Source organism: Pristis pectinata, chromosome 5 (assembly GCF_009764475.1).
Source record: "Pristis pectinata isolate sPriPec2 chromosome 5, sPriPec2.1.pri, whole genome shotgun sequence".
NCBI classification, from domain to species: domain Eukaryota; kingdom Metazoa; phylum Chordata; class Chondrichthyes; order Rhinopristiformes; family Pristidae; genus Pristis; species Pristis pectinata.
The window spans coordinates 26,803,717-26,818,498 of NC_067409.1; the positions used below are offsets into that span (position 1 = coordinate 26,803,717).

Here is a 14,782-nt window from a genome sequence, read left to right on the forward strand (position 1 = left end):
TAACAATAATAAACTAATTCCAATTCTATTTTCATACTGTCAAATGACCTGGTCTTGCCTGCGCTGCTGTAATGATTGTGCCTCTTTCATCTAGACTTAATCATTCAAATGTACGTTTACATAGCTTCCCTCCTTCTACTCTCCATAAACTATTGCCAAAATTCTGCTGCTGCTTCCTAACATACACTGAATCCCTTTCACCTTTGACCCTGGGCTTGCTGGTTTCCAGTTAATCAACAACTCTTCCCTCCTCATCCCTTCTTTACATCCTAAAGAATGTCTGTACTACTCCACCTCTGGCTGATTCTGATCATTCCACTGTCCTTGGCTCCACCTTTAACTGTTAAAGCCCTACAAGTTCCAGAATTTCTTCCCTAAACCTCTATCCCCCTTCAGAGCAACACGTGGTTCTTTGCCTAATCTTTCGGTCAGTATCTCCATGTGTGACACCATTGTCAAATTTTGTTTGGTACCACTCCTGAGATATAAGCTTTGGAGGTTAATTATGTTCAAGGCTCTGGATGATTGCAAGCCACGTTTTGTTGGTGTAAACCAAAGCCACTGCCATATTAAGGGGACAGGTAATTTTTAAGCTCACCTATCAGTCTCAGACATACAGGGGTGCTTATTTGATTCCCCTCCAGTTACAATGGAATGGGCACATAAGACCTCTCTATCTCAGTGTGGCTGAATGTTAAAGTTGGAAACTTGTGGCAGAAACAGAACCTATTAACACCCTAACAGTATTATAGTCTAAATAAAATATACTATTCTCAAGGGGCACAATGTGTTATGCTTAAAGGAGCAACTTGCCTCCTAATTCGAAATCAATTAAGGGAAACACTTCAGGACCAGAGTTTGGTGAAATACTGGCATCTCTGCTTCCAAATGCCAGGATTTGCCAGCTGTAAATATCAAGCAGTTCTCAACCTGTTGGCTGAGTTCCATCAGTTATTTTCTGGCCACACTTGGACATTGAACTTTCAATGAAGTTCAGTAACAAAGTATGACCTTGCTGAAATTCCCCAGCAGTTGGTTGGGGAATCTACCAGTTCACTGAACATGCGCCAGTTTAGGTCTGGCACAGGAAAAGCGAAACTGTTCATCTGAAATGGAGAGGAATGGCTACAAAGATGAATAATAAGGTACTCTAAATGTTAAGTGAGTTTACGCTAAGGTTTTAATTAAATGTGTTTTAAAGTGATTTAACTTAATAAAATATTTAAATACTTAATATTTTGTTTTATACTGTTCAATTAATTTTTAATAATTTTCTTAAGTTTCCAAGACATTTGGAATAGGTTTGACAGTTGGCTAAGTTGAGGGCATGGCTTAGCCAGCAGTCCAAGTTTTTTTTTCTGGCGATCAGCGCTTGTTCTGGCCTGCCCTAGATTAAACTGGACAAGATCCTGCCAAAATGCAGTACATGCCCATTAGCATTGGGATGGTACTTACCAGCAAGTTGACACCAGGGGATCAGCAAATGGTAAGGTCATAAATTGGTATGTACAACAGAAGGAAATGCTCATGGCTCACCACTGGCAGAAAGCTCAAGCCCTTTCACAGTGATGTCATGTGTCCGAAGTGCCAGAGTGGAAAATGATAATACAATAATGGTATCAGTTATACTTGGGTCCTTTGGCTGTCTCTAATTGAGCTTACTTGTTTTTGACAGCCATTTATTCCAAGGTCAGGGAGTGATGCTCATGTATACTTATGGTGTCTCTCTTTACCTAAAAGTGAAGCCTGGGAAACGTTTTGACAGTTGCAATTAGGAATTCTGCAATTACCAACAGAAAAGCAGCCATTTACAAATATCATGAATAAAATATGACATTCTGCTCCTAAATGCAGCCAGAAACACAAAGAGGTGCACAAGGCAAGCCCCTGGTAAATCCCTAAACACACTCTACTGATCTTACCCAGAGCTGATTAGAAACACAGGTGTCATCGGTAACCTCTGCTTGCTCCTGCAGTTTGGGACAAAAAGGGAAAGATGGCAAAATTTTTGAGCAGGCTGTTTATTGCAAACTTGGTTTTAGAAATGAAACTCTCAGATTGATAAGCATAAATCTTTTTAGAATAAATATGATTAAAAGCAGAGACCTCCTGGTCTATCCATCTAGAAACATAAGAAACAGGAGGAGGAGGCCAATCAGTCCCTTAAGCCTGTTCCGTCAGCCATTCAATAAAATCATGGCTGATCCAATCTTGCCCTGCACACCACTTCTTCCCCATACCCTTTAAAACCCTTGTATTTTAATGCCTGCCAAACTCTGCCTTGAATACACTCAATGACTCTACCTCCACAGTTCTATGGGGCAGAGAACTCCAAAATGTTACGGTCCTTTGCGAGAAGAAATTCTTCCTCATCTCCATCTGAAAGCATAACACCTTATTCTGAAACCATGCCCCTACTTCTAGATGCTCCCACTAGGGGAGATATTCCCTCAGCATCCACTCTGTAAATTCCCTTCAGAATCTTAATAAGACCACCTCTGATTCTATACTTCAAAGATTATAGAGCTAACGTGTTCAACCTTTCTTCATACATCAACTCCTTCAGCCCAGGAATCAATCTAGTGAATCTCCTCCACACTTCCTCCACCGAGAGCATATCCCTTCATAAATACAAGTACTGAATGCAGTACATCAGGTGCAGTCTCACTAGTGCCTGAAAATTTACATCAAAACTTCCCTACTTTTATACATCATGAACTTTGCAACAAAGGCCAATGTTTCATGAGCCTTCCTAATTACTTGTTGTACCTGCATGTAATAGGACTCCCTGCGAGATGGATCACTAAAGGCAACTCATCCCATAGCAAACTCTAAATAAATTTACATTAATATTTTGTAAAGCACAACATCTGAATTGCTCACTTAACTATCAATGTGTTTCATTTTTACAGTTTTACTTCCTTGATATAGTTGGGTAGCTCAGTCTGTGACCCATTTACTGACAACAATATTAAAGCTATGTAATAAAATTTCTGATAAAACTAACTTCAATATATCCAGCCCCTCCCCTTTCTTAATCCTTCTATCATTTGAAAGAGGGTGTGCAAGTAAGCAGCATTGAATGTATTGAAACAGTTCCTTTACGTGCCCTGATATCACTTCCTGGAGCCCTTTCACACTATTTCTCCTCCCTCCACTTCTGCCATGTAATATATCACTGCCAGGTAGAACCTGTAAACACCTACCTAGGAACCAGGAATTCAGAAAGAACATTAACAATGTGATCCCCCCAAAAAAATCAGCAGGTAACTGATTCAACCAAACCTAAAGTGCAGCAGTGAATCCACTAAAACTTCAAACATTGACTTTTATTTGGCTGAACATCACTATTCAAATTTGCTTTCAGAATTTTACTGTTCTCAATTTTTCTAGTGTGATACACTTAAGTACCAGTGTGAAAAAGCACCCATTAACTGTATTAGATAGAGTCGCAGAGTTGTACAGCACAGAAACAGCTCTTTGGCCCACCACGTCCATGCCAGCCCTTTTTGCTCACCCACACTAATCCCACTAGCCCACATTAGGACTGTATCCATCTATGCCTTGCTTATTTAAATGTCTGACTAAATGCCTTTTAAAAGGTAGTAATTTTAATCTCATTCCACCACCTCCTCTGGCAACATATTCCAGATATCAATCAATCTTGTGTACAAAAACTGACCCCTCAATCCCCTTTAAATCTCACCTTAAATTATGTCCTCTTATTTTTAATACTGGGCCTGTTTTTGACTACCTACCGCATCCATGCCTCTCATAATCTTACACAATTCTATCAGGTCACCCTTTAGCTGCCTCCACTCCAGGGAAAACAAGCCCAGCCTACCAAATCTCTTCCTGTAACTAAAATCCTCCACTCCAGGCAACTGAAATCCTCTCCTCTAGGCAACATTCTCATAAATTTTCTCTGCACTCTCTCCAGTGCAATCACATCCTTCCTACAGTGTGGTAACCATAATTGCACATAATACTCCAAGTGCGGTCTAACTAGTGTTTTGTAAAATTGCAACATAATGTCCCAATTCTTATATCCTACCTCTCGACCTATAAAGGCAAATATTCCATATGTCTTCACCATCCTATCCACCCGTGTTGCTATTTTCAGGGAAGTGTGGACTTGGACCCCTAGCCCCCTACCATTTTCTGTATTTGTTCTACCCCTATTTGACTTCCCAAGATGCGTCACCCCTGCACGTCACAATTAAATTCCATCTGCCAATGCTCCAGCCAACTTTTCAACTGATCCATACTCTGCTGTAGCCTTCAACAAGTCCTCACTATCCACAACACCACCAACTTTTGTGTCATCTGCAAACTTACTAATATCCAAGTCATTAGTCTATATAACAGCAAAGATCCCAGCAATCATCCCTGTGGTACTTCACTAGTCACTAATCACCAAACCAGCTTTGGATTCAATTAGCCAGCTTGCCTTGGATCCCATGTGCCTTAACCTTCTCGACCAACCTACCATGTGGGATTTTGTCAAATTCCTTACTAAAGTCCATCTAGACAACATTGATCGCCCTGTCTTCATCAATCTCATTTGTTACTTCCTCAAAAAACTGAATCAGATTAGTAAGGCAGGATCTGTCCCTCACAAAGCCATGCAGAGTATCCCTAATCAGCCCCTGCCTTTCCAAATGAACATAAATCCTGCCCCTTAGAATTTTTTCCAATAGAAAGCTGATATTACAAAAGATTGCCTCCTCCAGCTAAGGAAAAATACCAGATTGTTGCCAGTTTTTTACTTCATTGTGATGTAGAAGACATTCTGCTCTAATGGAAATTATGCTGTATATTTCACTATTTGACTTAATAAAACCCCAAGGTAAACAGATTTCTCCACATCAGTTCCCAGGATAGAAGACAAGCTCACTTTCTTACTGTGCTGTCACTCAAACTCACTTAAGCTAACAGAAACTCATGCAATCATTATCTTGATTCGAAAAGTGTGGCTTGTATATGCAAAATCAATTTATATTGAGCCTTCATCAGAACAGCCCTGACATTTCAGATTTTCCCACACAAATGTCAAGCACGCAATGAAGTATTTATCACCAGTAAACATTCTTATTGAAATTAAGACATACACTGCTCTTCATTAAATGGCTTAAACATTTTACTGTTGAAAATCCATCACATATCTCCATCTATTAAAATAGCTATTTCTTAAATTCATAAATTCTATGCTTTTCATTCTCTCTATTGCAAAGATTTTAGTTATGCCATTTAACTTCTTATGAATCTGAAAGACATAAAATGTGTTTTGCACACACCTTTACTGTGCCCTCCCACAAAAAAAAAATAAGGGTTTGAAGATTTTGCTGCTTAAGATGTTGGCAACTATTCATACAATGTACCATTTGCAAAATGCACTACCTTTTTGATGTAAGTTTGCTCTGTTTCGTGATACTGAGAATAGCGGCTGATCATGGTCATTTTGCTACTGTCCTGTTTCTTGTTAATTCTGTTCCTCCAGTCCTCTTCTCCACTTCTCTTCAGCAAAGCCATCCTGGAAAAAAAGTTGCACCAGCATGTTTAAGGAGCATATTACCATCAGTAAAAGAAATAAAGAAAGATCACAAGATGTGGAAGAGATAAAGGACCTGGTAGTTCAAAAATGATAGAGAAATGGGGAGCTATGTGGGAGGGAAGGTTTAGATGGATCTTAGAGCAGGATAAAATGTCGGCACAACGTTGTGGGCTGAAGGGCCTGTACTGTGCTGTAGTACTCTATGTTTTAATACGCAAGTTATAAAGTTGGTTATTACATAATTCTTTTATCTGCTTTATGTTGAAACTGTGGAAAGTGGTTAATATCTCGAATGTAACAAATGCAATTGAGATACTGGACATATGAAGGGTCTTGATCCAAATGTCAACTGTCCATTTCCCCTCCATAGATGCTGCCTGACCCACTAAGTTCCTCCAGAATCTTGTGTGTTGCTGCAATATTAGAGTTGTCCAGTCCTCCAGCAACACTCATGTAGCCAGGTGTATCTTAGCACAGCATGCAGAGCCTGCAGATTATGAACTTTGGTGAGGTAATGGTGCAGCTTTAATAAGTATTAGTTATTCCAGGATTTTTAACATTTAGAAGAACTAGACGAAATGGGAAAGCAGGGGATCTGAAAATAAAAGATTGGGAAGGCATTTGGGAGAAATGATACAAGCTCAGAATCATTATCAGTTTGGGTGAAAAGACATTCTTAGGACTTATCAACAGACTGCCAAACAGTAATGATATGGTAGGGCATTGCGCAAATCTATAAATTGGGGGTGGGGGGGTATATTTAAACAGAGTAATACAATAATATTGCAGGACTTCAACCTCCATATGATCTCAGCAAACCAAATTAGCAGGAATTAGCATGGAGGATGAATTCATGGAGAATACAAGAGGTGATTTTCTGGATCATTATGTAGAAGAACTAACCAAGGAACAGGTTATTTTAGATCTAGCTTTGTGCAATGAGAAAGGGTTATTTAATAATCCTGCAGCTAAAGGGCTTTAGGGAACAGTGACCACTGAATGATGAAGTTTTATATTGAGAAAAAGTAATTTAGTTCATCTGAAAGCAGGGTCTTAAATCAAAGCAAAGCAAATTACAAAGATATGATGACTAATCTGAATTGGGAAACTACATTAAAAGATATGACAGTTGACATGCAATAGCTGATATTTAAAGAACCAACAAAATACATATTTCTTTATACACTAACCCCCCACTGAAACATGGTCAAACCATACCTAACAAGAAAAATTGAAGATAACATTAAGTCAAAAAAGCAATAAGCTTGAGGATTGGCAACATTTCAGAATTCAAAGGAGTTCCAAGAAACTGATAAGGGAAAAAGGAATTTGAGAATAACCCTGTGAGAAACATAAAAACAGAATGAGAGAAATGATACCCATGAACACTACCTCATTATTCCTCTTTTGCACTAATTTATTTATTTATTGGTAACATAGTGATTTTTATGTCTTGCGCTGTACTGCTGCACGGTAGCGTAGCGGTCAGTGCGACGCTATTACAGCGCCAGCGATTGGGGTTCAATTCCCGTCGCTGTCTGTAAGGAGTTTGTACGTTCTCCCGTGTCTGCGTGGGTTTCCTTCGGGTGCTCCGGTTTCCTCCCACATTCTAAAGACGTACGGGTAGGTTAATATGGGTTTAAAATGGGCGGCGTGGACTCGTTGGGCCAGAAGGGCCTGTTACCACGCTGTAAATAAAATGAAAATTTAAAAAAAAACACATTTCATGACATTTATCAGTGATAATAAACTTGATTCTGGTAACATGGGTCCCTTACAGACTAAGAATTATAGTTGTACTGGGAAATAAGAAAATGGCCGAGAAGTTAAACCAATATTTTGCATTCGTCATCACAGAATAAGTCACAACAATGAGGAATATCTGCTTAAGAGAGAATGAGCAATTTTTGAAGCTGTCAAGTACATAAGTTATTAAACCAAATCAGAGTACATGGGATTGGGTGTGGACTGAGGACTGGTTAAGAAACAGAAACCAGAGTAAGAATAAATGGGTTATTCTCAGGTTAAGAGACTGTAACCAGTGGGATACTGCTGGGCTTAGTGCTGGGATCTCATCTGTTCTCAATCCACACCAATAATTTGGATGAAGAGATCAAATGCAATATATCCAATCTTGCTACTGATGCACACCTGGGTGGGTGTGTGGGTTGTCAGGAGGATGCAAAGAGGCTTCAAAGCACTCTAGACCAATTAAGGTGAAGACATGGCAAATAGAATATAAATGTAGAAAAGTTTGAAATTATCCACTTCCGTAGAAAAAAGCTGAATGAACATGCAGTCATCAACCTAATTAATATATTCAGTCCTTAGATCGTAACAACATAATCAGGGTACAGTTTAACCGAGGGTCCTGAACAAATCACTACATAGCTTCAGAAACATACATGCTTTCTTTCTACAAACAAAAATCTTCTGTAAAATTAACAGAACACAAAATAATGGGTGGGACATTGTATTTTTCAAGAAGTTCAAGGAAGGGTTTGGTCATCTGGATATTAGCTATAAGTTACCTCTTGCTGTTACATATAGAAATTAAAAGTGATAATTTCAGGTATCATACAAGAGACCATTTGTTGCATTCTGTTGTGTACCAGGATGCAACAAATTTACTCCAGTATACCTGCTGTTGATTGTTGGGCAAGATTTTTCAAAAAATTGCTGAACTTAAAAGTGGAAATCTGATCAACCACTTCATTACCAAAACCACATGAAGCTCCCACAAAGAAAGGCAGCAAGGCCAAATCTCACGTGGAAAATGAAATCCTCACCTGATCCATAAAAATTTTCACAGCTGTAAAAAGATCAAATATTCTATTCATCTGAATCTGAGGCTTATCAAGGAGTTTAAAATGTTCTAATTTGAGGGGAACCAATGACGCTAACTAGCAAAAATATTTCAAGATAGCAATTTAGAAATCAATGGGCCAAGTATTTCTGGAGCAGAGAACTGTACACGTTTAGTTGACTTTAACCTACACTGTTCTGCTTGAATATAATTAATGCACAACTTGCATGAAGTACGAGGTGATAATTGGGCAGCAAAGCGAATGGAACATCTGGGAATTCTTGCCTAGGTTGGGACCAACTATTTAAAATTTAAATGTTTTAATCCTCCAAGAATAATTTACTGCACGCAGGAATAATTTAAATTATTTCTTTCTTGGGCCTGAGAGGTAAATCAACATTTCATTAACAATTAACATATTGTTAGAAGGATACTTATTCTGTTAAATTATGAGCCCTAAGTTTAAGCAATGCATTTTAATGGGCAATTACTGCACAAAAACAGCAAGTAAAGTAACAGCAAGACCAAAGAGGAGTGCCTTTTGAGAAAAATCAAAAAGCAGAGTGGCATAAATCAATCAGTTCAGGAAAGTTTTGTCTCATCTCCTCTGCCTCTGAATGTACAGCAAATTAAGAACAGTGGCATCATGATTGGCTATTATTTTGACAGGAATATTTCATCCTATTATTTGAAACGCAATAGGACCATTTACCACAGAGTGGCATCAGCCACTGGCTGCCTGCTGTCCTTTCATGTTCCTTGCATTGTTCATGTGCATTTTCAAAGGGTGTGAACGTCAGTGCGTTATTTTGTGGTAACAGGTCCGGGGGGTAGGGGTGGTGTGGAGGTTGAAGACTACAGCTGAGCCCAATTCAGACATCAATTGGCCTCCACCTATGCACACTTTCACACTATGGTTCACCGTATAGTGTTCAGGTCAGGGTATTCCATTGGCACCAACTAATCACCGAATTTCTCCCAATCCTCAGCTTCTTGTTGTATAATAAATATCTTGAATTACCAGGAGAGAGAATTTCAATGTTATGCACATCTATTTCACTGAGCTTTAAAAATTGTAGATTCTTCTGGAAATACAGATCCTAAACTGATCACATAAAAGCAAATCTGATTTTTCTCAGCATTACCAGAGATTAGCTAAATTTGACACAAGACCAATTACAAACTGAATAACATATCCACTGATCAGTGGAAGAAAACACCTTACACACATGAATATGATTGGAAACTAGATAAGTTACTGACTAGTGTCCAGAGATAAATGTTCAAATCCCACTGGGTCAGTGAGGGAATTTAAGTCTAACTAATCAAACCAGAGAAAAAACTAGTCTCAGTAACAGTAACCATGAAGGGTCAACTAACTGCCTCAGGAAAGGAAATCTGTCATCCTTACCTGGTCTGGATTATATTCCACTCCAGACCCATCAAGTGTTTGATTCTTGACTGCCCCAGTTCAAGCACAATAAGGGATGGACAATAAAAAACAGCTTTGCCAGTGATGTCCACATCCCACAAACAAATAAAAAGCAATAATAGAAAGGCAATTTTGAAGAGCTGATTAAAACCATGAAAGGTAAAAGAGGAGGCATTTTTGTTTCTATCCTCTGGGACGTCTAGTTTGAAGTTCAACGAGTACGGAAGTAAACATACGGATTTCAATATAGCATGGTTTAATTGAAACAAATGTTCAATATTAAGAATAAATCAAAGCACTGGATAATCCAAATTTAAAAAAAACAGAAATGCTGGGGATTCTCAAATGGGATCTGTGAGGGCAAGTAAAAGAATTAATGTTTCAGGTCAACAGTCCTTTCGTTAGAAATGGAAAAAGTTCAGGAAAAGATTAAAATGTAGAGAAAGAAAAGATAATAGGAATAAAAGCAGAAAGAGAAGATCTGCAATAAGGTGGGAGAGATTATATGACAGAAGGGGTGGATGGTACAAAGCAAAAGGGGCAAGAACGGGGTGCATCTAGAGACGTGAATGGAAATGACATAATCATCATCTGGAATTTCTGAATGAACTGTTGATTTCATAAGGTTGCAAGAGATGAGATGTTGTACCTCCAGTTTACATTGAACTTCACTGGGACAGTGCAGGAGGCTCATGCCAGAGTGGAAGCTCAGAGTCATAGCTGTGGGTTGAGTGGAGGTAACTCCACAATAGCAGTTGCACAGATTGTGTATAGTCTTTCCAATGTAGATGAGACTACATCATGAAAAGCAAAGACAATGTACTAAGTAGAAAGTAGTACAAGTAAATCACTGTTTCCTTTTAAAAGAGCATTTGAGCTGGTGGGAAGGCAGGAGCTAAAAGGCCAAATAAAAAATGTTTTATAAGACATGCATTACCAGTTATGAAAATCAATATGTATTTTCAGTTGATATGAAGTTAATACTGCGAAATATATAGAAACTCATTGTACAGTACCTGAGTGATGAAGAATGTTCACAGACAGAGCAATTTAAGACCCTATTATGGATGTGAGAAATCAATTACCAAATATAGTGAACAGGTCCAGCAAGCAATCTTTACACTGTACTGCTGGAGGGTTGCCAGGATTTCACAAATGACTTGCATCAAAAAAAATGGTGTCTGCTTACATTAATACAAAAGCAAGCTTAGAAGGGTCACATCTAAAATAAATATTTAGTAAACTAATTCAAGCTTTTTTGATGCTGTGCACTCTACTGCTTCTAAAACCAAAACAAAATGAAAGCACTAACATCTGCAAAACAGATGCACTTCAAACCGATGCAGACTATTAACTGCACTGGAAATTAGATTAATTAAAAGTTATGTAGAAATACACAATCTGTTTGCTTGCAAAGACATTGGATGAAAATAGAAAAGGCAAGTCTAATGGTGGGTAAAAAAGAAAAATGGGGAAGAGAACTGACGCATAAGCCATACACCAAGAAGGAAGATTCCTTCTGCATATTTACTGGTCTTTAAATTGGTGGATACAATGATCTGCTAAAAAATAATTCTAGATCACACAAAAAGGTCAGTGAGGTGAAAGCACAAAAAAAATTGACAAAATGACATCTGAAAACTGCGATGAAATGAAGAGTTTCCCTTAGAAACCAATCTGCGAGAAAATGGGAAAAATGACAACATACAATTAAAAAAAACTAGCAAAACACATTGGATTTGTCAGCACTAATGATACACAGGTTCATATCAGTGGCTTATATATTTTGACAAAACAGCTTCCATCCCTCAAGGACAGGTACTGTATTCGAAAACTTGAAACCAATGGTTTGGTTGTATTGTATGCAGCACAAAACACTCCAACATGAGACCGTTACAAAGTATCTTAATTAAATGTATGTTTATATTATGAGCTTTAACCCTTGATTTGTTTCAGGTACAGAGAAGCGTCAAAGCACAAATGCTGAATTTTGTGATATTGTTACCACATATAAAGTACGCTGGACATTTATGGTCTCAAGAAAAGTGGTTTGCTGGTACTCCTCAATACTTAGAATTTCAGGAAAAAGAAACAGAATTAAAAACGTGCAGCAAACCTATCATTGAAATAAAAGCATCAAGGTGAATCATAATTTATTAATGCAATGTTTTTAAACACAATTACTTTTCGAAATGAGCTTCAACTGCATTTTCATCTACTTGTAAGCTACATCTTTAGCAGCCACAGTGTCAACAATTTAGAATAAATTATGAGTATACATGCAACAAGGTACTATATAAAAAATTAGTGTGCTAGTAAATTTTTCAATATTTATTTTTCCATCACAGTGCGACTCAACTACGCAACTTCACTATTTTATCTTCTACAACATTTAAGTTTTAATGGAATTGTTACCTTTCTTTTATGGACATTGCTTTTCCAGTAGTGAAATCTGAGATCCCCTCACTTTTTTCAATCCGGCTGGCTTCAGTAGAAATTGTTTCTGACTGATCATAAGGCACTTTACTTTCTGTTTGCGTGGCTGGCTGCAGACATGAACTATGTCTGGAGGACGTTACAGCAGAAACTTGTAATGCAGTTAATGTTGTAGCCGATCCTGTTTTCATTTCAGAAGCATGTTCCACACACTCTACTCAACAAGAAGAGGGTAGCATCAGAATGAGCATAAACAATGATGTAACCCCTTTGATACATTTATGATTGACTTAAAAATTTTAACTTGCTTTTTGCAATTCTCATCTCAAGCTTGCTACAAATATTCTGAAAATATTCTAAAATCAGCAATAGCTGCCACACTCAGTTTTGCACTGCCTCTCCCTTCAGTCACGATATGAAGTCAGCAGCTGTTAAAAGTAAAATGTGCTAAAGTAAATGATTATGTTACTGGTTTGCAGAAATATATTTTCTGCCATTCCTTCACAAACCAGACTGTTGCCTAAAGAACTTCTGTACGTTGTCTGTCTATTAAATAGGATGGGCCACAATAGATTGCACGGAAATGGCAACCAATCATTCATTCTCTATCATGAATATTGTCCAGTGAGCTTCGAGTTGTGTATGAACAATAGCCTCCTTACAGTAAACTCAAGGTGCATTGGCATGTTTGACCTACAGCTTCAATAAGGCAGTGAAAGAATTTCCATTGAACTTTTGCAGGATCAGTAATGATTTGACAGTTTTTTTTTGTTCTGGAAGAGAAGAATTGAGACATCACCATCCAGTGCCACTTTCAAGCATTTGCACATTAATATAGCAGAGTTAGTTGCAGAATAAACCTCCTCTTACATCTACTACTTTTCTCAGCAATGAGGTGAACCAATGCCTGGAACCAAATTTTTCCCATTTCCAGCACTTTGTTGGAATTTAAAAATTCCCATTTTATACTTCTGGTAGGAGGAATTCATGGTAAAATGGAGCCAGCACTATGAGAGATGTTAGTTGGGCAAATCTGCTCCTTCTTGGAAATCCCTTTGCCCAATGGCTGTTGCAATTGTAGCTATTGTTGTTCATGGAGAGTGGGTGGGCTACTGTACTTTGGCTGGAGGTGGTATTACTAGGTGGGCGAGTCTCGAGAAAAGGGTCCAAGTGACTTGACATATATGTAGCAGATACAAGTCATCAACATTTACACTGATAGCAATATGTATATATGCATCAGCCATCTCTATTGTGGGAGGGGAATATTTTGGTGCAAAATGGGGAATATGCTTTTTAACAATTAGCTCCATCTATTGTGCTAGCCTGTGCTTTGTGGATTCCTTGTTCTCCATTAGGTTAGCCCAAAAACCACAAAGCTGCAATTGCATTACCAGTAATAGCCCACGTGATCTTAGACAGCTATCTGGAATGCAGGACCAGAACTAGAGTGCGTACAAGAGGGTGCACATCTGCACAGTTTCTTCATCAGGTAGGATTGACTTCTGTATATTTTTCTAAAACAATAATAATTTCTTCAGATACTCTGTGCTGCCTCAAATCATGAAGATTGTCACGAGGAAATCAGTGGAGATGTGTCTGCAGGAGTCTACTGAGTGAAGGGAAGGATCTAGTGGCATTTGACTTAATTGGGCATCCACAAAATATGGCAGGATTTTAGAAGCTGTGGCCACCTGCAAACAGCAACATTGCTCCTGCTAATAGGAGGTACAGTTTGTTAACTTGAATCCTGTGGGTAAATCTGGCCTCGTCGGGCATGGAGGTGAATCTGAAGACTGAAATAATGATAGAAAATTTTCTTCCCTAAAAGATACAAGTAAGCCAGATAAGTTTAATGACAATGGTTGTGGAAGCGAGATCATTGTGGGCTTTTAAGGGAAAGTAGGTACATTTTTCAAAAATTAGGGATTGAGAGCTATGGAGAAGATGAGACCTAGGGCAGATCAGCCATGATCATATTGAATGGCAGGGCAAACTTGAGGTGCTATATGGCCTATTACTGCTCCTTCTCACAATTTCTTATGTGATCTTATTCTTAGGCCAAAGGCAAGTGAGCACTTCACTAAAGCACAACATTAAAGGATGAAATGGAGATTTATGAAGATGCTGTCAGAGTTATGAGGGTCGACCATGTAAGCTGTTTACTTCTAGGAATAAAGATGACTGAGTAGAGATGTAATTGAGCTGCATAAAATTATAAGAGGCCTAGACTGGGTAAAAATAAAGGACTTAGTTAGCTTACCAGCATGGCCAATAACTAGGACACCCAGATTTATATTAATTGGCAAATGAATTACTGGGGATTAGAGGGAGAAGATTTTCCACCCAGTAACTATTGGGAATTTGAAACTCACTGCCCAAATTGTGGTGGAGGTAGAAATCCTCACTATGTTGAATGGGTAACCTACAAGGCTATGGACCTAGAGCTAGGAGTTGGGGTAACCTAGCTTTTTGACCAGCATTGAGATAATGAACCAAATAGCCTTCTTTCTGTACCATGAATTTCTCTAAAGTTACTATTGCTTGCTAAATT

The 14,782-nt window shown here is 38.3% G+C and overlaps 1 protein-coding gene across 1 annotated transcript in view; it reads right to left on the reverse strand.

Moving 5' to 3' along the window:
• Positions 1–14,782, reverse strand: part of svila (supervillin a) — a 219,088-nt gene that overhangs the window by 56,192 nt on the left and 148,114 nt on the right. The window contains 2 exon segments of the mRNA XM_052016555.1: positions 5,401–5,533; positions 12,208–12,442. Coding sequence (XP_051872515.1) covers positions 5,401–5,533; positions 12,208–12,442 — 368 coding nt within the window.